The 25,857-nt window shown below is 40.5% G+C and overlaps 2 protein-coding genes across 29 annotated transcripts in view; both read right to left on the reverse strand.

The window, feature by feature from the left end:
• LOC139407021 (sorting nexin-14-like) overlaps positions 1-11,468 on the reverse strand; it is a 27,385-nt gene extending 15,917 nt beyond the window's left edge. For 7 of the 22 annotated variants that reach the window (XR_011634056.1, XR_011634054.1, XM_071150304.1 and 4 more), the window contains exons 1-11: positions 7,639-8,144; positions 7,281-7,401; positions 7,035-7,111; positions 1,786-1,864; positions 1,657-1,700; positions 1,468-1,555; positions 1,198-1,282; positions 911-1,067; positions 600-675; positions 406-450; positions 237-317 (exon numbers count right to left, since the gene is read on the reverse strand). Coding sequence is in view for 18 of the 22 variants with exons in the window: in XM_071150304.1 (XP_071006405.1) it covers positions 237-317; positions 406-450; positions 600-675; positions 911-1,067; positions 1,198-1,282; positions 1,468-1,555; positions 1,657-1,700; positions 1,786-1,864; positions 7,035-7,111; positions 7,281-7,401; positions 7,639-7,775 (990 nt within the window). In the remaining 4 variants the exon portion in view is untranslated. Of the gene's footprint in view, positions 1-236; positions 318-405; positions 451-599; positions 676-910; positions 1,068-1,197; positions 1,283-1,467; positions 1,556-1,656; positions 1,701-1,785; positions 1,865-7,034; positions 7,112-7,280; positions 7,402-7,638; positions 8,145-11,206; positions 11,223-11,375 lie in introns of those variants that run through there. The other 15 variants (XR_011634055.1, XR_011634053.1, XM_071150302.1 and 12 more) reach the window with 8 other exon arrangements.
• On the reverse strand, positions 11,305-25,644 carry LOC139407023 (heterogeneous nuclear ribonucleoprotein Q-like). 7 transcript variants are annotated; one of them, XM_071150310.1, is made up of 12 exons: positions 25,230-25,356; positions 18,830-19,007; positions 17,927-18,045; positions 17,736-17,843; positions 17,341-17,454; positions 16,889-17,065; positions 16,607-16,742; positions 16,266-16,471; positions 14,793-14,942; positions 14,570-14,691; positions 12,913-13,424; positions 11,305-11,468 (listed from the first exon to the last, which is right to left on the reverse strand). In XM_071150310.1, exons 1-12 carry the CDS (start codon positions 25,236-25,238, stop codon positions 11,440-11,442), a joined length of 1,860 nt encoding a protein of 619 aa, XP_071006411.1. In that variant the 5' UTR covers positions 25,239-25,356; the 3' UTR covers positions 11,305-11,439. The 7 variants fall into 7 exon arrangements, with proteins under 7 accessions (XP_071006411.1, XP_071006412.1, XP_071006413.1 ...); XM_071150311.1 differs by lacking the exon at positions 25,230-25,356 and adding an exon at positions 25,485-25,616 and having other exon boundaries at positions 11,376-11,465; XM_071150312.1 differs by lacking the exons at positions 11,305-11,468; positions 25,230-25,356 and adding exons at positions 14,423-14,471; positions 25,485-25,644 and having other exon boundaries at positions 12,298-13,424.
• Positions 25,645-25,857: the final 213 nt, after the last annotated feature.

Raw genomic sequence — 25,857 nt, forward strand, 5'->3', positions numbered from 1 at the left:
AGGGCAGCCAGTTCAGAAACTGTGCTTGTCCATGCAAAACTCTAAACCAATACTTTAACTATTGCCTTCATTTTTATTATTTTGTCATGTCTTCTGTTTTAGTTCACTGACTACCTTTCTATTTGTGCTTGTTAGAACTAGGAGGGTACAGTAGTACAGGTATTAATTGTCAGTGGAATGGATACATAACTAACAAGGGCTTTCTGTTCCAAATGCTGAAGGGACTAAGTACTTACAGATGTCTTCTTGGTACGAGGGTCAGCGTATTTCTGCAGAAATGGAACCAGGGCAGATGGTGGATCCATGGCCAGCTCAGGCTGGGCAAACAATTTGAGGAATAAATCACAAATGCATTACAGCATGATGCTTCCACATGAGGTTTGGTAAAACGCCCAAATTACTTACTGGAGAGTCATCAACAAATATTAGAACCATGTGGTTCACAGTATCCTGAAAAGCAACAGGAGGAATGCATCAATAAGATGGAATGTCAACCACCGCTCAGTTAAATTGCTACCATTCCAGAAGTACATGTTCTGCTCATTTATATCCGTTTGTATTCATATCCTATATCACTAAGCACACAACATTCTACTTACAGGATCAGCCATGAAGTCCAAGGTGGGGAGGAACACAGACCCTACCATGACCTCTCGCATCAGCAGAGCTAAAGATCTGACAATCAGGAAGACATAGGATTCAGATAAAGTGCCTGATTTCAAATGTATTTAACAGTAGTGTTCTCAGTTTTTCCTTGAGGAAGATCTGACAGAAAAAATGTTCACTCAGTATATTTAGTGGTTAAGATCAATAATAAAGAGTTAAATGGCAATCATTTTGATAACAAGATAGTGATAAGAATAATAAAATATATACAATTGTGACTGACTGCCTGGTTGGGTGGGCCTACCTGCAGTCAGTAGCTTTGGGTGGCATGAGATAGGAAAAGAGCATCTCCGTCACCTTCCTGAGATAAAGCAGCTCCTCTCTGCGACTGCGCAGGGCAACATGCAGGTCAGGGCCATACTCATCCAGAGCAGCCTGCTGCAAACCTTCAGTGTTCTTCACTAGAACACACAGAGTATTAACCCTTGCACAGCCAGTACACATTTTGTTTTCTTTATTGACCAACATCTTGCAGTGCAGAATACTACTGTGAGAATGAAAATGTGCAAATCCACAAAACAAATTGTAAACCTTTTTGTTTGGCCTTTGCAATGATTTCAACGTGCTTCATGGCAGCTTTCATCATTTTGCCAGAAATAAGTGAGGGGACATCAACCTGTGTGAAACAATTACACAGTTAGCGTAGAGTCTGAAAAATAGCCACAGCACATTAACCATTAGCAATATGTGGATTCAAATGACATACAAAATTCTAATATATGCGAAGGTGTCTTGACAAAGGTTACTATTCGGAGAACAGAATGTGGGTGAAAGAGATTAATAGACAGAACTATATATCACCTTCTGAGCGCGTCGAACTAACACAGATGCAAAGAAACGAAAAGTCATTCTCAGTTCATCTACGCATGCCTCATCATCGGTGATGTCCCTATAAAGTAAAGTAATAAAAAGCATAATGAAATACGCATTCCAAAATCCAGACAGAAAACCCAAGTCAAATTGTTCAAAACTGTGGTAGAAACTACTCACCTGTACCAGGGATATACAAAATTCTCCAGAACCAACTCGAGCAACTAAGGGCCAAATATCAATAATTATTAATTGCATTTGTGATTTTCAAAATGTAAATTATATCTTTGAAATGACCCATTACTGTACCTCTGACATAGAAGCATCCACTTTTGAGTAGACTTTCAAGTCCAACCATGGCTGATAGTTTTCTAGGAGTAATGTTGGTCTGTGAAGGACACCATATTTCAAGTTTTTTAATTTTAATTTTTACATTTCAAATCACAATTCAGTCATATTTATCACAATAATTTGCATAGTGATGTGTGAATGTGTCAGTCGGTCCTGTGCAGCACATACTCAGAGTAAGTTTACATGCAAAGTAATAATTCAATAATAAACTGATTATGGCAGTAGGCAGATGACGCAAGTCAAGTAAACGCCTTACTCTGCTCATCTTAAAATCGGCGTACAGTCAAAATCAAAGTAAGCATACGACAATTAAATCACCTGGTTTTCTGAGCAATCTTTCAAATTATTAGGACATGTAAACACCTTAGAAATCGGCGTTCCAGCAGTGTATTTGATCTGCGCATGTGCTAACACAAACTTCCTCTAGCGTGAGTGAAGTGAGTTCGGAACAACTGAATGTATGCGTCTTAGAAGTAGTTTTCACAAACAAACTTTATATGTCCGAACTCAATATGAAACGAGTCCCAAAAATAACATGTTCATAGTGGGAGAACTTTTATTTTGATTGCCGATTTTCTGCCATCAGGTAGCCTGATTTCAGATGTGTCCATGTAAACAGGATTATTTATGAAATCGTTCTTCTTGCAAAGCATGTAAAGGTTATATTCAAACTATTACGTTCTATTCATCTAACAATTCACAATCGCATAGTGTTAATGTAACCGTAATCTTGTGTCCACTAGATGGCAGATTAACTACAGATGCACCTCCAACCAATGGGGCCAAAATCCTTCTTGGCATGTTACTCATCAATGCCACTGCTGTTCATTACTCAACACAATATTTATTCTTAAGCATTCACAACGTAAACGTGAGTGGTGAGCTGTAGTGATGCGCGTGTCAGCCATTTGCTCACCCCACCTGCACACAATTGCTAATAACCCATCTGCAACTGCCAGACTATGTGATGAAGTGAAAAGTGACAGGGTTGTGGGATTATCTTTTTTTTAACCAATTTAGATAGGCTTACAGTACAAGTCAAAAGTTTGGACACACCTACTCATTCAAGGGTTTTTCTTTATTTTTTACCTTATAGAAAACTAGTGAAAATATCAAAACTATGAAATAACACATACAGAATCATGTAGTAACCAAACAAGTGTTAAAACAAATCAAAATATATTTTATATCTGAGAGTCTTCAAAGTAGCTACCCTTTGCCTGGATGACAGCTTTGCACACCCTTGGCATTCTCTCAACCAGCTTCACAGGGAATGCTTTTCCAACAGTCTTGAAGGAGTTCCCACATATGCTGAGCACTTATTGGCTGCTTTTCCTTCACTCTGTGGTCCAACTCATCCCAAACCATCCCAATTGGGTTGAGGTCGGGGGATTGTGGAGGCCAGGTCATCTGATACAGCACTCCATCACTCTCCGTCTTGGTCAAATAGCCCTTACACAGCCTAGAGGTGTGTTGGGTCATTGTCCTGTTAAAAAACAAATGATAAGCCTCCCGGGTGGCGCAGTGGTTAAGGGCGCTGTACTGCAGCGCCATCTGTGCCATCAGAGTCCCTGGGTTCGCGCCCAGGCTCTGTCGTAACCGGCCGCGACCGGGAGGTCCGTGGGGCGACGCACAATTGGCCTAGCGTCGTCCGAGCCCGTACAGGAGTTGTAGCGATGAGACAAGATAGTAGCTACTACAACAATTGGATACCACGAAATTGGGGAGAAAAAGGGGTAAAATTTAAAAAATAAAATAACAAAATTAAAAAAAAAAAAATGATAGTCCCACTAAGCTCAAACCAGATGGGATGACGTATCGCTGCAGAATGCTGTAGTAGCCACGCTGGTTAAGTGTGCCTTGAATTCTAAATAAATCACCAACAATGTCATCAGCAAAGCACCCCCACACCACGCCCTCCGTGCTTCATTGTGGGAACCACACATGCGGAGATCATCCGTTCACCTACTCTGCGTCTCGCAAAGACACGGCGGTTGGAACTATAAATCTTAAAATTTGGACTCAGACCAAAGGACAGATTTCCACCAGTCGAATGTCCGTTGCTTTTGTTTCTTGGCCCTAGCAGTGTCTTTAGTAGTGGTTTCTTTTCAGCATTTCGACCTTGAAGGCCTGATTCACACAGGCTCCTCTGGACAGTTGATTTTGAGATGCGTCTGTTACTTGAACTCTTGTGAAGCATTTATTTGGGCTGCAATTTTCCTGAGGCTGGCAACTCTAATGAACTTATCCTCTGCAGCAGAGGTAACTCTGGGTCTTCCTTTCCTGTGGCGGGCTTCATGAGAGCCAGATTCATCATTAGCGCTTGGTTTTTACAACTGCAATTGAAGTACTTGAAATGTTTCCGCATTGACTGACCTTCATGTCTTAAACTAATGATGGACTGTCGTTTCTCTTTGCTTATTTTAGCTGTTCTTGCCATTATATGGACTTGGTCTTTTACCAAATAGGGCTATCTTCTGTATACCACCCCTACCTTGTCACAACACAACTGATTGGCTCAACTGCATTGAAGAAATTCCACAAATTAACTTTTAACAAGGCACAACTTTTAATTGAAATGCATTCTAGGTGACTACATCATGAAGCTGGTTGAGAGAATGCCAAGAGTATGCCAAGTTTGCAAAGCTGTCATCAAGTCAAAGGGTGGCTACTTTGATGAATCTCAAATTTAAAATACACTTTTTTGGTTACTACATGATTCCATATGTGTTATTTAATAGTTTTGATGTCTTCACTATTATTCTGCAATGTAGAAAATAATACAAATAAAGAAAAACCCTGAAATGAGTAGGTGTCCAAACTTTTGACTGGTACTGTATATGTGCGCATGATCACGCAGCATCCAGCCAGAGTTGTTCAACTTTACTTGGTGGGTTTACAGTTGTTCTGAAGTTTACACAGTGTTGTGGATGTATTTGCAGATCCAAAGAGTTCAAATTTGATGGAGAATAAACCGAGAAAGAGAAGAGCACTGTGCCCTTTGTCAATGACCCATACAAGAGCCGTTACACTGGTGCCGTGACCCGGATGATCCTTATGATCAGCCTGACGCAGATCACCGGGGAAGTGAAGATCAAGTGTGCTCTTCTGGTTTCATGCCATAGGGCTGCTGTTTTGTCATTTCAGTGTTGTGATTTTCCAGTTTTTAGTTTCTGTCAATTTTTCTTTAACTTTTTCTTTGACATTTAATTTGTTTTATCTAAGGGCGGTGTCAGGGATCACAAATCTTCAACTGATAGTGAAATAGTTGACTATTTTATTACTCCTACTATTGCCAAGGGGAGGGGTGTTTGGTTTGGCAAACATACAGGTAGCAATGCAATGTCCAGATTCATGGTGGGATTCATGGTCGGGGAGTGGGGATATATCAGTCATTAGCTGATCATGTTAGGAGTGCGGGTACACAGTTCAGGAGTGGGTTGATATGACAGACTATTTGAAAAAGCAAAGATGTGAGGTGCCTGATCAAGCAGCAGAGATCATGAGCAGGTTAATGGGAAAAGCCAGGAATGTTGTGAAGAGTCGTTGGACGTCAAACAGAACCTGGATCTAATCAACCCCATCCTCCTGCAATACATAACTCCTGCCTTGGTTCAATGCACAGCAGCAGCCAGATGAGATGGACATGTTGGAACTAATGATGGAGAAAGTGCAGTGACAACACAGTGGTTCCCGTGAACACAACCCCCCTGCACACAACCCAAGGTCTCAACATCGTACCAGTGACCAGGCCTGCAGGGTCTGTAATGATACTAGGCACTCAACAGTCTCATTGCATGGGAGAGCGTATGTGCTTCCTCCATTTCACTCCTGGTCACACGAGAGATGCATTCCCCAGGCTTTTGTCACAGTCCAGTCCGGCTGAGGAAAACTAGCCAGCCAATGCTTCAGAGTTCATGTAACAGACACATCAACATCAACTAATCAGAGGAGACTGTGTGAATCAGGCCTTCATGGTCAAATTTCTGCAAAGAAACCACTACTAAAGGACACCAAGAAACACGAGTAATGGACATTAGACCGGTGGAAATCTGTCCTTTGGTCTGATGAGTCCACAGTAGAGATTTTTGGTTCCAATCGCCGTGTCTTTGTGAGACACAGAGTAGGTGAATGGATGATCTCCAGATGTGTGGTTCCCACCGTGAAGCATGGAGGAGGTGTAATGGTGTGAGGGTGCTTTGCTGGAGACACTCTGATTTACTTAGAATTCAAATCACACTTAACCAGCATGGTAAAAGCATTCTGCAACAATACGCCATCCCATCTGGTTTGCGCTTAGTGGGACTCTAATTTGTTTTTCAACAGGACAATGACCCAACACACCTCCAGGCTTTATACGGGCTATTTGACCAAGAAGGAGAGGGATGAGTGCTGCATCAGATGACCTGGCCTCCACAATCACCCGACCTAAACCCATTTGAGATGGTTTGGGATGAGTTGGACCGCAGAGTGAAGGAAAAGCAGCCAAGAATTACTCAGCATATGTGGGAACTCCTTCAAGACTGTTTGAAAAGCATTACAGGTGAAGCTGGTTGAGAGAATACCAAGAGTGTGCAAAGCTGTCATCAAGGCAAAGGGTGGCTACTTTGAAGAATCTCAAATATATTTGAAGTTGTTTTAACACTTTTTGGGTTACTACATGATTCCAACTTTGATGGAGATTGCTAGGTGGGTTTGCAGTTGTTCTGAAGTTTGCACAGTGTTGTGTATGTATTTGCAACCAATCTGAACAGTACAGTTCCTTTCATGTGCCATATTTGATGACCCTGTCTTGTGACTGTCCAAAACATTAGGCTATTGTTCTGACGCACCCTTCTCTTTATTTTCAACTCTCCATTTCGCAGCTTTCATTATTGAATTAAACTGTGACAAAGTCCTCTTTGCCTCAGTGGATCAACATTAACTTTTCTGCCCAAGTTCCCAAAAGCATTTGGCAATTGGAGTGTATTTGGCTTTTGGGCCTAACACCAAATAAAAATAAATCAAGAAAAACATCAATGTAGCAAACCTCAATGTAGCCGAGAGATGAATTGTACAATAATTATACATTCTGAATTTCTGAGTTTTTTTCTCTTTATAAAACCTGGCCGCGACCCACCCTTTACTTACACAATATTTAATGACCCTTAACATGCAGGGACTGCGGGTTATGAGTCAACCTTAATATCACTAGTGTGCTGACATACCTGTGACGTTTGCACTTTACTTTCCCACACACTGCACAGCTGTGTCCCAATGGAAACAGCTCCTGTTGCTCCTGCTGCTGTAGAAATAGAGGGAGATCCTAAAGCTACAAAACGTACTTTTGGATATCCGGCTGACAAATGGGAACTGACCCATTAGAAAAGTTAAGCAACTGAGTCACTTCACCACTGGAGTGACACTGCATTTCCCCCAACTACTGGTATTTGTGTATTTAACATTCAACTTACTTTGTTCTTGGGCTTCATGGTGAAGAGGATGTTGGGCAGGAGGGATTCTGTGCCGAGGGAGCAATAGAATGTAATCACTCCAGCCAGGAAGGACCAAAACACCATCAGAATGTGGAGATACCTGGAAGGAAAACCTGGTCAGACACATATAGCTAGATGTCTGGTTATTAATACCGGAACTAAAAAAGAAACATTCTGAAATTATGAGTTTAGACAGTGTGCTGAACTAACTTTTCCTGACACTCCAGAATGAGCAAGATAACTTTAACTACAGGTACTTCAAATGACATTATGACTGAGTCAAAAACATTTAACATCCCACATGAACAAATATCCATTGTATGTCCACAAAACCTACCTATTAAGAAGTATAGTTGATGAAAGCATGAAAACCAGAAGAAAGCAAAAGACAGGGTATTGACGTCCAACTTCCCTCAGGACATCAATTTGCAGTCCTTGCTTCAGATTCTCCAAATAAACTCGAATACGTTCCATTTTACAATGGGGTCTGTTGAAGTAAACATTAAAAAGCTAGATGGACACCCTAAACAAGTGACCCATAACACCAGCGAAAAATAGCTAGCTCTAACGTTATATAACGTTTGATGCGTATGCTAAAGTTAACAAGGCTCGCGACTTTAGCTACTTACTAATACACAATATAATCCCATCAATTAGTACTTCAAACAGCGAACCATGTCATCATTTTGTTCAGGTTTCACATTGTTTTCTAATTTCTTCAACGATAGATCTTCCTTTTAATTATGGTTAGCACTTGTTATTTCCCATTTCAGAAAGTATTGTGATTTCCTTGACAGATCGAGTTTCCTTAATCCGATGGTCGTCACTTCCGGTTCTAATCCTCACCACAGGAAGTGCCAGTAGACCAGAGAGGGAGGGATAGGCGAAACTACTGGAAAATCTTTAGTACTGTAGTCTCACCTGGTAATTGCTTGTTATTCATAAACTATTTCATTTCCTAAACGAAATAGTACGTTTGAAAGTAACACTTACTTTAGTGAAATTAAATTCATACCATTGCCGTAAATTCCATACGAAGGTGTGGTGCACAAAGCACAATGTTGAATTGTTTGCGTTATTCCATAACATCTACATTTAAATGTATACAACTATGTTGGACGAATAGTCATAAATTTATCAAATATATTTTTATATTTTAAGACAGTGATGAAAATCAAGACCTTTATTTTAAAAATAAGTTACACGCGCCTCACTTAACAGTATAAAACAATTTATTTGCAAAAATGCAAAAACAATTGTTAGCCACCAACAACTGTTTAAACTGGTAACAGCTTCAGAGTCAACGGTGTACAAAACCTGATTAAGTTGTTGTCTCCTTTATGCGATCCAGGAAATACATATTTTTATTTTATTTAAGCTTCAGTATCCCATTTGAACTGGATTTACCAAGTCATATCCAGCTAACTCCGATACTAAATTATTGGAGAGGGTAGCGAGTTTTAAGTTCCTCGGCATACACATCACAGACAAACTGAATTGGTCCACTCACACAGACAGCATCGTGAAGAAGGCGCAGCAGCGCCTCTTCAACCTCAGGAGGCTGAAGAAATTCGGCTTGTCACCAAAAGCACTCACAAACTTCTACAGATGCACAATCGAGAGCATCCTGGCGGGCTGTATCACCGCCTGGTATGGCAACTGCACCGCCCTCAACCGTAAGGCTCTCCAGAGGGTAGTGAGGTCTGCACAACGCATCACCGGGGGCAAACTACCTGCCCTCCAGGACACCTACACCACCCGATGTCACAGGAAGGCCATAAAGATCATCAAGGACATCAACCACCCGAGCCACTGCCTGTTCACCCCGCTATCATCCAGAAGGCGAGGTCAGTACAGGTGCATCAAAGCTGGGACCGAGAGACTGAAAAACAGCTTCTATCTCAAGGCCATCAGACTGTTAAACAGCCACCACTAACACTGAGTGGCTGCTGCCAACACACTGACACTGACTCAACTCCAGCCACTTTAATAATGGGAATTGATGGGAAATGATGTAAATATATCACTAGCCACTTTAAACAATGCTACCTTATATAATGTTACTTACCCTACATTATTCATCTCATATGCATACGTATATACTGTACTCTATATCATCGACTGTATCCTTATGTAATACATGTATCACTAGCCACTTTAAACTATGCCACTTTGTTTACATACTCATCTCATTTGTACATACTGTACTCGATACCATCTACTGTATCTTGCCTATGCTGCTCTGTACCATCACTCATTCATATATCCTTATGTACATATTCTTTATCCCCTTACACTGTGTACAAGACAGTAGTTTTGGAATTGTTAGTTAGATTACTTGTTATTACTGCATTGTCGGAACTAGAAGCACAAGCATTTCGCTACACTCGCATTAACATCTGCTAACCATGTGTATGTGACAAATAAAATTTGATTTGATATTCCATTGTAAAGCTGCATTATGCATCAAAATATACATTGGTGTCAAGCTCCTCTGAGCCACTTCAAACTTAGACAAAGTGCAAAAGGCATAACTACATTTCGGGATGAACATTCCACTGGGAACTCAACATCTTCAATAGTAATTTTAAAATGGCATATTCCTTGGAGACATGGGGGAGGTGGCAAGCTTATAATAACAATGGCATGGCTGTGGTTTTGGATTTTCTGGAACCACACTTGCCGTGGATAATGAGCTTTCTGCACATGTGCAGTATTTATTTTTTTACGCAACTTGCTGCCCACAGTAGTGTCTGCTCAGTGTTCCACTGCTGCTTCCACTTAATGTTGTAGCCTACACTATATACATATGTTTTTTTTTGTCTATGCTTAAGACATGGTCAACATGTTCAAACTATGCTTTCCATGCCTCAAGCGTGACTTCATGTAATTATTTTCAGGAGGTGTGTTACATGCAGCCATCATGCTTTGTACAAACTGTGTCGGTTGGAACAGTTGTCTGTTGCAAACATAAGCAGTCTAGCAAGTCCATGTTCTTTTTAGCTGCGGAGTTAACATGCAGCTACTTAGGCAAGAATATCAAACACGAGCAAGACACACAGGCAGTCAAAATAGTGATTTAATGTTATTTTCTCATCGCAAACATTGGCTATAGTTATTTTTTCCAGCAATCATCAATATGGCAGCATACTATGAAGATTAGTAGTTGTAGTTGACAAAACGACACAAGCAATAATAGCACGCCGGGCGATGCAAAACACTCGCCCATTGTCAGACACTGGTTACGGGTCAAAATACATGCTCACCTGTCCAGAGTTGGAACAGCTAGGACGCTTACTCATGCAGTACTTGCATTATCATTGAAAAGCAAAATAGTAGTTAGTAGGGTCTGGGTGTGGTTGAAACGCAGATCATTTTTTGCCCCAAAGCAAAACTCAAGTGGGGAGTTCTAGTTCTATGCAGCTATTTAGGCAGCATATGAAACACAAGCAAGACACAGAGACGCAGTCTAATTAGCGATTTAATGTTATTTTCTCATCACAAGCATTGGCTAAGCAGGAGGCAGACAGGCAGTCAAAGTAGTAGTGCTGCTGCCCCCCCCGCCAGGAACTCTGGCTAGTGGCTACGCTATGACTATAAAGCATTAGCCTACTTCACACAAAAACCTGACTGTTTTTTCTCCAATGGAATGAATGTGTAAGGACTGCGTCCTGCTTGTGCAACTGCAATATCCGTTACAACAGACAATGGTTGTAATAGCCTTAATATATTTTGGGGGAACGTTAGATCAAATCACTTTGGGGTTATTTCAGCTGTTCAGAAATATGAGAAAGCCATAGGCTACATCAGCATGGTCCAGAAGAGGGTGGGTAAAAAGAAAAATGGGAGGGGAGTGTGAGCAGCAGCTACAAAGTGTGCATAAAATAACATGCGCAGAATATGACCTGGATCGTTAGCTTTGAGAGGTTCAGAGGTGTGAAAACTCTATTTGCAGCAACGGTCTAAAAAGTCCAAGCAACAAGTGTCTTGAGTTTGCCCTTTTGATTATCTTCTAATCTGGCAGATATGCTCCTGTAAAGTTGGAATATCATTGGACCATTGAGTTGACCTTACCATCACTTCAATTGGCAGCTTCCAGTATAACCCCACATAGCAGGTCAGTCTTCATAGTGACAGGTCAGGACCGGCCTCGACCACTTTTCCCTGCTAGTCAGGTAACAAAAGGACGCAATTAGAAGATAGATCACAACAGATGACCACATAACATCCAGCTAGCTACCCACAAGTAACTACAGAACACAGTCCAATGCACATTAAAGACAAGCAAATTAACTTGAGTAAGGAAAAAGCAAAGGGGTTTCTAGACATTCACCAAGACCTCTACACCCTTCAACTTCACATGCAACAAGGCTATGCCGTCAGGAAAAGGTAGAGCAGAACAGTGGCCTTGCTGTGTTATTTTAAAAGGTGACCAGAGTCAAGTGGTTGGGATATGGAAAGATTGGTGGTTATGTCCAAACTACAAGCACCACGAACAGACAGTTGATGCATGCCAATTATTCCCATCGTTGCTCAATTTGATTGAGAAACACAAGACCAGTGTTAAGGCTAGCAATGACTATGTAGAGCCTTCGGGGACAAGAACATTTTCACAGACTAATTTCTTAATAGCCAAAGGGATACATTTGAACTGGCCATCGGAGAAAGACTCCACTTTTCATGACATTTCTTTAAAACGGGAATCCATTTAATTTGGGCTACGAAATTGTGAAATCTAAATTGAGAATGTTTGAGATACGGTCTCGAATTAAAAAAAACAACTCAAATGGAGTATGTCTCTACACATACGTAACACTTGAATTGTGGAATATGCCGACTACTGAAATAAGTGATCACTTTTGCATGCCATAAAAAATTTTAAGTTGCTGCATGTGGCAAACATAGGCAAACCTTTAGTTATTTTCTTCCACAAGGAGCCTTAAATTTGAAGGCAATTTGAAGAGAGAATTTTCCAAAACATGAATTTGAAACACAATTTGAGGTTTTGTACACTTCTGCGTGTATGTTTATTAAAGCAGACAAATAGCAAAAAAAAAATACAAGCCAAAATGTAAAGCCCAATAAATAGGACTAGTCTTTTTTTTTTTCTTCTTTTTTACAAGACACGCCATTTCCTAGCATTATCTTCTGTAACATACAAATTGTGGTTTCATTTGTTTTAAGTAGGTACATGTTTAGGAGAAATAAGTTTAGTTGCTGTTAGCTACTTAAAACATGGAATCACTAAAAACATACATAAAACTACAGCCAAATAAAATAGCTGGATCACATGATTGCACATTTTTAAATCTTTAAACCTGATTATGGAAATCACATTAATCAACTTTGAAAAAATAAAAACCAGTTAGTCAAAAACAGTTGGAAGTGTGACTACTGTTCAAATCCAAGCAGATTATTAAAATATATACAAGATACATCTTGCCAGATGTCACCAAATTGGAAAAAAAAGTGAGGCAACCATATGGATTTAGGGCCAATCAGATCAAGTCTAAAAAAGGATTTGGAATTAAAGCCCTAGTGTTCTACTTCCACTGTTGCCCAAAATAATCCTGATAAAACTCCTGGTTGTCAGATTTGTAACCATAGTTACCAGAATGATCACCACCTTGGAGCGGTTGCTGAGCAATAGGTTGAGAGCCCCAGTTCTGATTATTGGTTTGGCACCGCTTGGAATCTGGCTGGTTGTACCCATCAGCTTTGCGCTTTCCTCCTACATTTCCACTGTGGTCACCCCTCACACCACGTACCCCGCCGCGGCCTCTCTGTTGCACACCTCCTCTGCTTGATCCTGGACCACCACGCGGGGAAAAGCCACCTCTTCCCCTGGGAGTGCCTGGCCTACTTCTGGCTGGGGATGCCCCCCGTGCACCTCTGCCACCTCTTCCTCTAGCGGGAGCCTGAAAGTCATCATAGCCGTAGTAGTCGTAGTCATAGTCGTATCCCCCGCGGTAGTTGGGATAATCAGAACCATAATAATCGTCGTAATCATCGTAGCCATAATAGTCGGGTGGGTAAGAATAACCTCCCCTACCCCGGCCGCCTCTTGTGGGAGGGGGCAACTGAGGGGGGCCGTAGTTGTAATAATAATCATCATCATCATACCTATGGGAGAAACAAGCAGAACCTGGCAAAAATGTTCAAGGCACTGAACACACATGGGACTCATTGTTCTGATTTGATCACTAAAGCCTTGTTCACACTGGCAGCTTAAAGTGACTCAATTAGAATCGGTTACTTTTCCTGCAGTCTGAACAGCCAAAAATCACATGAAATCAGATAATTCAAACACACATTTCAAACCTTCATGTACATACTACCTCAATTGGCCCGACCAACCAGTGCCCCCGTTTTGGCTAACCGGGCTATCTGCATTGTGTCCTGCCACCCACCACGCCAACCCCTCTTTTACACTACTCTCTGTTTATCATATATGCATTGTCACTTTAATCATATCTACATGTACATACTACCTCAATCAGCCCGACTAACCGGTGCCTGTATGTAGCCGCGCTACTGTTATTTTACACTATTTCTTTACTTAACTATTGTTCACCTAATACCTTTTTTGCCACCTTCATAGGTGGTTTGAAATCAGATACAAATCTGATTCCTGGCCATGCGACTTTTCTGAATGGTAAAATATAAATATTTATTTGCCCCAAAATGTTTTTTTTAGACTGTTACTAGGCATATATTGTTGCTTGTTAGCTGCTCTGTTGACAGTTTGACAATATCAAACTGTAGGTAACTAGCTTGTTAATTGTTTACAAACAAATTAGTGAATGTGCTAGAAAGACAAACAGCTACCTAGCTAGATAGTTGACTGCTGTGGCTAGCCAAAAATGACTCATTTTAAAAGGCTTTAAGTGTTATTACACTATGACACTATTTGAACTTTCAAAGCAACTGGGAAACATCCATGGCAGGCATTGTTGTTACCTTAGCTTGCTACATAACTTCTGATTGATAGGAAGCACAAGCACAGCCAAATCAGCCTACACCACTGCACACACAACCATCATTACTATGACAACTAGCATAGCCATGTCAGCAAATAACTGCCATCTGAACACCCACAAATTTGATTTGGTCACTTGTACCTTGCCATTTTGACAGTCAGTACTCCAAAACGGATTTGAACATTAGGGCCTGCAGTGTAAACAAGGATTTAGAATCAGTCATGCACCAATTTAAAATTGGGCCATGAAAAGTGGAGCGCAAAAATTTTTTGTAAAGCCTTGTCTTACATGTTTGTTTTGGCTGCTTGTCTCTGAGCTTTGCGTTCCTTCCTCTTCTGATCAGGGGGCTTTGCAAAGACTATGTCAATGTGCTCTCCTTCCAGAACTTTGCCATTCATTTGAGCCAACGCCTGTGGAGATGGCAAACTAGTCATCATACAATTACACTGTACACAATGTAATTTACTTACCACAGTGTTTTCTCATTATATTATCATTCAATATAAAGTACCTTGACTGCAGCGTCCCTCTCATCAAAATGAACGAAGGCGTAATCTTTCAGCTTTTTCACTCGCTCCAGTTTACCAAACTGGCCGAAGGATTTTTCAAGTATTTCTTCCGTAACACTGTTCGCAAGGTTTCGGACAAATAAAACTTTGACCTGTGGGTTGAAATGCACAATGGGAAACGTGTTAAGAACTTCAACTACATGGGTTACACACAGGCATCAGTGTGATCTGCACCCACAAAGACTAGTGGTTGTATTTTGTTAAATTAAAGACATCAAAGGTTGATCAAGCATCAACTGCAAGCCTATAAAGCGAGACTTCAGGTTGGAAATATATCAAATGAAAATCTCCAGTGTTGCTTACAGTTGACTTAAAACCAGCTTGAAAATCTATGACAAGACTTGAAAATGGCTGTCCAGCAATGATCAACCAACTTGACAGAGCTTGAAGAATATTAAAAAGAATAATGTGCAAATATTGTACAATCCATGTGTTCAAGCCAGTGTCTCCTGACCCCTCCTGTTTCAGCCTCCAGTATTTACGCTGCAGTAATTTATATGTCGGGGGGCTGGGGTCAGTTTGTTATATATGGAGTACTTATCCTGTCCTATTCGGTGTCCTGTGTGAATTTAAGTGTGCTCTCTCTAATTCTCTCTTTATTTCTCTCTCTCGGAGGACCTGAGCCCTAGGACCATGCCTCAGGACTACCTGACATGATGACTCCTTGCTGTCCCCAGTCCACCTGGCCATACTGCTGCTCCAGTTTCAACTGTTCTGCCTTATTATTATTCGACCATGCTGGTCATTTATGAACATTTGAACATCTTGGCCATGTTCTGTTATAATCTCCACCCGGCACAGCCAGAAGAGGACTGGCCACCCCACATAGCCTGGTTCCTCTCTAGGTTTCGGCATTTCTAGGGAGTTTTTCCTAGCCACCGTGCTTCTACACCTGCATTGCTTGCTGTTTGGGGTTTTTGGCTGGGTTTCTGTACAGCACTTTGAGATATCAGCTGATGTACGAAGGGCTATATAAATACATTTGATTTGATTTGCAAAGCTCTTAAGAGACTTACCCAGAAAAACTCTCAGCTGTAAATCTGTGCCAAAGGTGATTCTAACATGTGATTCTAACATGGGTGCAACTACATATGTAAATGTGATAACGGCTTTCATTTTCAATAAATTTGCAAACATTTCTAAAAATGTGTTTTCACTTTGTCATTATGGGGTATTGTGTGCAGATGGGTGAGAAATATATTTAATCCATTTTGAATTCAGGCTGTAACAAAATGTGGAATAAGTCGAGGGGTATGAATACTTTCTGAAGGCACTGTATATAGTGCACTACTTTTGAGCAGGTCCAATGGGCCCTGGTCAAAAGCAGTGCACTATATAGGGAATAGTGTGCCCTTTGGGACATAACACCTTGTTTCTCCAGTGTTTCATCACTTTGTAGTCAGCAGATCACTTACCTTGGCCATAACCTCTGGATCTGGGTCCTCGATGGGGTCTGCCCATTCCACAGTAACCACGTTCCCCCACACTTTCACCTTGCCACTCATTAGCCTGCGTCTGGCCTGAGCAGCAGTTTTATGGTCCTCGTATTCCAAAAAGCAAAAACCTCTGTTCTTCTTTTTGTCATCTGGCTGATGGTACAGTATGACATCATTAAGACCCTCTGTTAGAAATAGAAAAAGTTAAGCGAGGTTTGAGCAAAATGTGATCATGTATTTAGTTACAACTACAAGATATGTCGTTGACAAAAATCAAATGAAAAGTATCTATCTCACCCATCAACAAAGATCTTTCTTACCTGTGACTTTAGCAAACTCCTCCACAATCTGTTCTTTCGTTTTACTCTTGGGGATGGAGCCGACGAACAGCCGGTTATTGGCAACAGATATACACACTCCAATGTGTTTGCCGGGGCGTATTTCATGATTATTACACTGGGGAAAGAGGAACTCATCAACCAGTGTGACAAGGATAAATATGAAACAGCCATGGCACAGACTATGCCAAAGTTCATACTTCCAAACTGACTGATAAAGGCTGAAGAGACAGACCATAACTGGAAGCATGGGGAGACACTGACCAGGTTTACAGCCTCCGAGGCAGCCTCTTTAGTGCAGAAGGTGACAAAGGCGTAGCCCCTGTTCAAGCCACTCAGGGGGTCCATCATTAGACGTAGATCCCAGATAGGTCCCGTCTTCTCAAAGAGGGGCACCAGCTCATCCTCAAACAAGTCTCGAGGAATTTTCCCAACAAATATCTGCAAAGGGAGGTCATGAAACAAGTCATGAAAAAACATTTGTGAGCAGCTAAGAAAGTGGTCAGTTCTGGAAATGCAAAATATTTATGGGAATCAAAGAGACGAGAGCGCGGAAAAAATGTTTGATTTGGCCCAGTCAGATCTTAGCGGTAAGCTCTCAGTGCAACAAGAGTCACTCCAGAATTACAAACGTCATCATAAGGCCAAACAGAGATTTGTCGACATTTGATGGTCTTATTCTAAAGTGTTTGTTCACTGAAAGATAAAGACCTTACCTCTGTTCCAATAGTGGGTTGAGCACCTGAATACACAGACTCTGGGGGGGGGCCTCCATACTTCCGCTGACCCGTTGTCACATCAAGTGTATAGATGGTTCTATCAAGCAGAGCCTGTCATTATCAAAATAAAAATATTTAATGTTGCTGTAACCACACACAGACACCGCTTGATTTTCACACAACCACAATAAATCAGATATGCAAAAATTGTGACCGCGTAGCCTAAACTGACAGACTTTTGTAACATTGGTATAATACTCAGACGAGCTAAGTCAAGATCAAGTATGCCAACAAATGAGCAAGACTCTTACAATTGGCTATGCCAAGATATTGGAAAAGAGGCATGCCTTCATCTCTACAAAGAGTAAGCTTCATTCCTGGTGTTGACATACTTTTATTTTCGCCTCATCTGGTCCTTTCGTGGAATCTGAAACTTTGGTTCCTTGCTTCTCCCTCTGTCTATAAGTCTTCATTACTCCACAGAGGAAGGCACTTTTGTTCTGAAAAGGAAAGTTGAAGCTTTTAGTACTCCCTGCGTTTCATTAAATCATCCTCAACTAAGTGTAACGCAGTGGCCACTTACTTGCACGTGCGACAGATCACTTTCCTTAAATTCAAGCAGGACTTGTAGAGCACCTTCTTCGTTAAATTCTTTCAATGCTTCAATAGCCCTTTCATCTAGGTCACTGTGCGATACCAAGCCTGTAGAAGGGTGACATTTCAAATATAACCACTGTTTGCCAATGAAATCACAAAGAACTCATGGGATTATGTCCAATCAGATCTTAGCGGTAAACCATCACAGCAATGTTGAGTTGCTCCAGTATTTGAGTATAGAGATCATCATGTGGACAACCAAAACCCCCCAAAAGTGTCAACATTGCTAGAAATAGTAACCAGACAGGCTAGTTGTACATTATAAAATATGAAGAATAATGATTTATGCTTACATAAACCAAGGAAATGCACATGAACAAGCTAATCAAAGGAGGGGAAAAGTATCTTGCTAACAGCACCCACACCCAAAGCATTAATCCTACTGCATGAACCAGGTCAGCTGTACATGCACAAGTCAATTCAGACATCTGAACACCCCCACTACGCTTTTCTTTTGCTCCCCCCGGAGACCATATCAAGACAACACAACACCCCCATCCTTAAATAAAAACATGCTCCGGAACTTTGGTTGGCAACTACAAAGCATATTTTAAAGCTCCCGCTTTGGGCTGGATGTGTCAATGTGTAGTTTATACATGCATAACCTATTAGCAGAATTAGTGTTAGCGAGCTTTGCTATGGCTAACTCCACCCAAACACAATGGAATCAAATTCACAGTTCTTTGTTATGGTGGGGATAGCTTAGTTTGTAAATATATCACACAAAGTTGCTAAGGTAAATAAATAGAAGTTTCTAATAGAAATACAAACTAAAAAGGAAGAACATGACAACAAAAAAACAGTTAGGTTATGCTTAACATGCACTCACCTGCTATGTAAATTGCATCTAGTTTTTCTGCAACTTTCTGTGGTAAACCAGCATCTAATAAAGTCTGGAAATTGTCTGAATGGATAACTTCAGCTGTAGTTGTGTCCACTTCAGTTATGTCTATTGGTTCCTCTGTACTATTTCCATTTACATGATCAGTCGTCTGATCGGTCGCCATCTGTTTAATGCAATGATGAGTAAAATTATTTGAATGACTGTTCCAATAACAGTTAAGCACCTACTGCACTTAGCCAATTCAAATAAGCAAAACATAACTTTCAGGCATAACATCATTGCTTTCCTGGAAATCCGAAGTTGAATTGCATTGAATATTATGTCGGGCAGAAATTTGTGTTTGACTCGGGAAAGTTTCCTCCCTCTACAAGCCAGAGTGTTTAATAAAAATTATATTTTAACGTACTTTACCGTTTGTCTGTGCAGTTGATCCTTTTGGCGGCAGCAATGTAAGACAATATATTCACAGGAATGTACAATTACATCAACTCTGTAAAGTGCTGGTAGTGTTCAGATCTCTGAAGCATGCACAGAACCATGTAAACGAGCTCGACAAGTATGCATGCATCTCCTGCATATATCTTTTATATTGTGCGCAAGCTTTCAGGTGAATGATACTGCTATGGGATCCCCCATGGCTCCTAACTATGCTAATTTGTATGTGGGTTACATGGCGAAACAGTCTATTTTCAATCCTCTCAAAAATGTTTTCTTGCCTAACATCAGTATTTGGAAACGATATATTGATGATATTATTGTCCTGTTGAGTGGTGATGCAAAACAGCTCCAGGCGTTTCATGCTTATCTTTACTCCTGTTCTGAGCATCTGAGATTTACTATGCAATCTGATACATGTCAAATTAGTTTTCTTGATCTTCTGATCTTGTGTGAAGATAATGTTCTATACACTGATCTATACAGGAAACCTACCGATCGTAAGTTTGTTGAGGGCTGATAGTTGTCACCCACTTCCCTTGAAAAACAGTTTGCCCTACAGCCAATTTTGTCAAATCAAAAGAATTTGTAAAAAACAATCAGATTGACAGAAATATGGCTGAGACGCAAAGAAAATTCAAGGGGGGGGTACAAAAATGATGCCACTGAGAAAATTCAAAACAAAACATGACCTTTTTCAAGGTCAGTCTTGCAAAAATAAGCATTCTTGCGTTCTAACTACCCGCTGTTCAAAGTAGAGGTTGACCGATTATGATTTTTCAACGCCAATACCGATTATTGGAGGACCAAAAAAAGCCAATACCGATTAATCGGCCGATTTGTTAAAATGTATTTGTAATAATGACAGTTACAACAACTGAATGAACACTTAATATAATACATCAATAAAATACATTTAGCCTCAAATAAATAATGAAACGTTCAATTTGGTTTAAATAATGCAAAAACAAAGTGTTGGAGAAGAAAGTAAAAGTGCGATATGTGCCATGTAAGAAAGCTAACGTTTAAGTTCCTTGCTCAGAACATGAGAACATATGAAAACTGGTGGTTCCTTTTAACATGAGACTTTAATATTCCAAGGTAAGAGGTTTTCTCTCTATACCATTTGTATTTCATATACCTTTGACTATTGGATGTTCTTATAGGCACAGTATAGCTTCCGTCCCTCTCCTCGCCCCTACCTGGGCTCGAACTGGGCTCGAACTAGGAACACATCGACAACAGCCACCCTCAAAGCAGCGTTACCCTTACCCATGCAGAGCAAGGGGAATAACTACTCCAAGTCTCAGAGCGAGTGACGTTTGAAATGCTATTAGCGCGCACCCCACTAAATAGCTAGCCATTTCACATTGGTTACACCAGCCTAATCTCGGGAGTTGATGGGCTTGAAGTCATAAACAGCGCAATGCTTGAAGCACAGTGACGAGCTGTTGGTAAAACACACAAAAGTGCTGTTAGAATAAATGCTTACGAGCCTGCTGGTGCCTACCATTGCTCAGTCAGACCGCTCTATCAAATCATAGACTTAGTTATAACATGATAACACAAAGAAATACGAGCATTAGGTCATTAATATGGCCGAATCCGGAAACTATTATCTCGAAAACAAGACGTTTATTCTTTCAGTGAAATACGGAACCGTCCCGTATTTTATCTAAGGGGTGGCATCCATTAGTCTAAATATTCCTGTTACATTGCACAACCTTCAATGTCATGTCATAATTACGTAAAATTCAGGCAAATTAGGCAGCCCAAACTGTTGCATATACCCTGACTCTGCGTGCAATGAACGCAAGAGAAGGGACACAATTTCACCTGGTTAATATTGCCTGCTAACCTGGATTTCTTTTAGCTAAATATGCTGGTTTCAAAATATATACTTCTGTGTATTGATTTTAACTTCTTGGTGACAGGGGGGCAGTATTGAGTAGCTTGGATGAATAAAGTGCCCAGAGTAAACTGCCTGCTACTCTGTCCCAGATGCTAAAATTATTAGTAGTATTGGATAGAAAAACACTCTGAAAACTGTCTGTGAGTATAACAGAACTCATATGGCAGGCAAAAACCTGAGACAAATCCAACCCGGAAGTGGGAAATCTGAGGTTTGTAGTTCCATTTAAGTGATTGCCTATTCAATATGCTGTGTCTATGGGGGCCAGATTGCACTTCAAGGCTTCCAGCAGATGTTAACAGTCTTTAGAAAGTTGTTTGAGGCTTCTATTGTGGAAGGGTGTCAAATAAGAGCTGTTTTAACAAGTGGACTAGGCTGAGGCCAATCAGTTGTTTACTGCACGGTCACGCCGTTCCTTCTTTTTCCTCTGTAATGAATACGCTATTGTCCGGTTGGAATATTATGGAAGATTTATTATAAAAAGACCCTAAGGATTGATTGTAAACATTGTTTGACATGTTTCTACAAACTGTAATGGAACTCTTGACTTTTTGTCTGGATTTTGCGCTTGCACATTGTGCCTTTGGAATAGTGAACTAAACACGCAAACAAATGGAGGTATTTGGACATAAATATGGACGTAATCGAACAAAACAAACATTTCTTGTGGAAGTGGGAGTTCTGGGAGTGCATTCCGACGAAGATCAGCAAAGGTAGGTGAAGATTTATAATGCTATTTATGACTTTTGTTGACTCCACAATTTGGCGGGTATGGCTTACTTTTGTGGCAGAACGCTGTTCTCAGATTATTGAATATTGTGCTTTGCCGTAAAGCTTTTTTGAAATCTGACACCGCGGTTGCATTAAGAACAAGTTTATCTTTAATTCTATGTAAAAACATCTTTCATCAAAGTTTATGATGAGTATTTAGGTTATTTGATATGGCTCTCTGCAGTTTCTCCGGATGTTTTGGAGGCAGTTCTGAACATGGCGCCAATGTAAACTGAGGTTTTTGGATAAAAATATGAACTTGATAGAACAAAACATACACGTATTGTGTACCATTGAGTCCTGGGAGTGTCATCTGATGAAGATCGTCAAAGGTTAGTGATTAATTTTATCTATATTTCTGCTTTTTGTGACCTCTCTTTGGTTGGAAAATGGCTGAATGCTTTCTGTGATTAATTGCTGACCTAACATAATGATATGTTCTGCTTTCGCCGAAAAGCCTTTTTGAAATCGGACACTGTGGTTGGATTAATGAGAAGTGTATCTTTAAAATGGTGTAAAATACTTGTAATTATGAGATTTCTGCTTTGAATTTGGCGCCCTGCAATTTCACTGGCTGTTGGCGAGGTGGGACGCTAGCGTGCCGAACGATCCCAAAGAGAAAGGCGGCAGGGTAGCCTAGTGGTTAGAGAGTTGGACTAGGAACCGGAAGGTTGCAAGTTCAAACCCCCGAGCTGACAAGGTACAAATATGTCGCTCTGCCCCTGAACAGGCAGTTAACCCACTGTTCCTAGGCCGTCATTGAAAATAACAATTTGTTCTTAACTGACTTGCCTGGTTAAATAAAGGTAAAATTAAAAAAATTAAAAGGCATTGGTGTTTATGGTTAGGTACACATTGGAGCAAGGACAGTCCTTTTTCGCGAATACACACCACATCGATTATATGCAACGCAGGACACGCTAGATAAACTAGTAATATCATCAACCATGTGTAGTTAACTAGTGATTATGATTTGATTGTTTTTTATAAGATAAGTTTAATGCTAGCTAGCAACTTACCTTGGCTTACTGCATTCGCGTAACAGGCAGGCTCCTCGTGGAGTGCAATGAGAGGCAGGTGGTTAGTGCGCTGGACTGTTAACTGTAAGGTCGCAAGATTGAATCCCCGAGCTGACACGGTAAAAATCTGTCGTTCTGCCCCTGAACAAGACAGTTAACCCACTGTTCCTAGGCCATCATTGAAAATAAGAATGTGTTCTTAACTGACTTGCCTAGTTAAATAAAGATTAAATAAAAGGTGTAAAAAAAAACACACAAAAAACATATATTGGCCAAATCGGTGTCCAACAATACCGATTTCCGATTGTTATGAAAACTTGAAATCGACCCTAATTAAAAAAAATCAGCCATTCCGATGAGTTGGTCGACCTCTAATTCAAAGTGCTCTGAACAAATTGAGGGAATCGTTCAAACATTGGCACATTCTAAGATCCGATGATTGTATCAGTAATGTGGTTTCTGCCCCCATATTCTCGCAGGGCAGAAACCTCAGAGATCAACTGGTAAACCCTGATTTACCACCCCAAGATATCCCTGCACAACGTGTATTTGCTCCCTTACTGGATGGAAACTACAAGTGTAATGGCTGTGCTCAATGTAATGGCACTTATAAATGTAGATCCTTCAAACACCCCCAAACAGAGAAACAGATCCCAACCAAAGGTGTTATCACATGCTCCACTGAGGCAGTTATTTATCTTATAAACTTGTCCTTGTAGTAAAAAATGATGAGGGTAAAACAAAGCGCAAATTAAAAGTACGTATCTTGGAGCATCGTAGCACCATTAGGCGCAAAAGCTCGACTTACCCAGTTGCGGCCCACTTTTTTGGAAGAAAACCACTCGATTTCGTCTCTACTTTATATTGGCATCGAACATGTCACCCTCCCTAGGAAAGGGGGTGATCTCGACAATTTATTGTTAAAACGAAAGGCTGCTTGGATCTTTAATTTAAAGACCCTTGCTCCCTTCGGTCTCAACGTAGACTTTTATCTGAAGCCATTCTTGTGATTATGCTATTGTAAATGTTTGTATATATATATATTGTAGACAAATTGTATCTATGATCGTACACTATCCATTTGTTTTTTGTATGCTATTTTAATATGAAAATTAACCAATGATATCAGGCCACACCCGGCCATTATTACAGACCCGTGTGTATTTTGACACTATATGAGTCATCCCGCTGTGTTGTCATTATACCCTGATGAAGACAGCTTGTCTGTCGAAACGTTAGCCATAAATATTTTTGCATCTGAGCTCCTAGATTGTGAGGCTCTCCTTAAATTTTTAAAAAGTGTTCCACTCCCCTAGCCAGCACCTCGCCTAAATAGGTGTGCGTTTCTTTAGCCTCTAGAATCTGAATGCACTACCAGCGCTCTGAAAAGTTGATGTAATTATACATTCCTAATGGCAAAAATACCAACCGGTAAAGTATGTTAAAATATAATTTTATTCAACATTCGAAACTGATTCATAAGCTAATTTCTGTCCAACATAGAATTCAATGTAATTCAACGTTAGGTTTCCAGGCAACATTGCATACAAATAAGCATTTAATTCATTGTCCTGGCAAGTTTAGTGCACAGGTGACAAATCAACCCGCCTATGCTCATACTAATCACGAAACTACTACAATGAAGACAAATGGCTAACGTTACGATAAAAGCCATCAGTTATGTTGCGTCGATGGTCTTGTTTTAGCTAGCTACTATAGGGCCTGAACAATTTGTCAGGACACCAGGCATTATACTGAACATATGAATACTTAACTGAATTGGGAGTCATGTGTTTACCATTAACTACATTCAGTTAGCTAACTAACATTTGGTTTGAGTTGTTGGACTACCAATTCGAGCAGAACCAGCTAGTTAATTAGTGGTTAACGTTACACGTGCTTTTGTGCACAACGATATTTTTTTCTGGCGAAGCTCTTACGGTCTGCTACTTAATTAGCTTCATATGCATTGTTAAACAAGCCAGCCAGTGCAGTTTAACTACGTTAGAAAACGTTACTGTACCTGGAAACAATTAACGCTAGTTAAATAGTTGCCAAGAAATGCTTGAATGTCAGTTAAATGTTAACGACTTAGCTAACTATGTTAAGACTTCAGTGTTTGCAATCCCGTTAACCAGCCCATGCGAGACATCCACGACTCGTAGCCAATGCTAGCCATAGTTCTACGTAACCGGTTACTAGCTAAAGCGAATAACAAGTTAACGTTAGCTAGCAAACGTTAATTAACCTTTTTCATGCGTTTCACGTCTGCAATGTCTCACCGCTTCCGCAACGCCAGTGGATCTACTCCATTGGCGCCGGCCTGGTCTCCAGGCGCAAAATAACTAGCCAACTCTGGAATTCATTTTCAAAATGTCGAGTAGGACTCTTAGGAGTAACGTTTAACGTTACTTAGCTAGCTAACCACTTTCCACATTGTTTAAAAAAATACAGCCAGAACAAAAGTCACCTATCCGCGTGAATTCACCATGTAAATACTTACCATTCGATAGTTCACCAAGGTGCACGTTGCTGATTTTGTCTGGTTTCAGGGTGTTTAATTTTTTTTTTTTAACTACGATTCCCGGCATAAGGTTAGGTCAGGCTCCTGTCCGGATAATGAAAAATGGCGGCTACTTGACTGTAGATGCGAGTGTGTTGTCACTAGTTACCTCAGCCACAAAGTCAAAACTGACTAAATAATGAAAAAAAATAGTTTTTGATCTTCATTTCAGATTTAGGTTAGGCATATGGTTAGATTTAAAGTCAGGTTTGACAAAATGAATTATGGACCCAAATGAAAGTATTTAGAACGTATTCAAGTATTTAGAACGTATTTTTGGCACTGACCTATACACAATACCCCAAAATGTCAG

This window comes from Oncorhynchus clarkii, chromosome 4, assembly GCF_045791955.1.
Source record: "Oncorhynchus clarkii lewisi isolate Uvic-CL-2024 chromosome 4, UVic_Ocla_1.0, whole genome shotgun sequence".
In the NCBI taxonomy this organism is placed as follows: domain Eukaryota; kingdom Metazoa; phylum Chordata; class Actinopteri; order Salmoniformes; family Salmonidae; genus Oncorhynchus; species Oncorhynchus clarkii.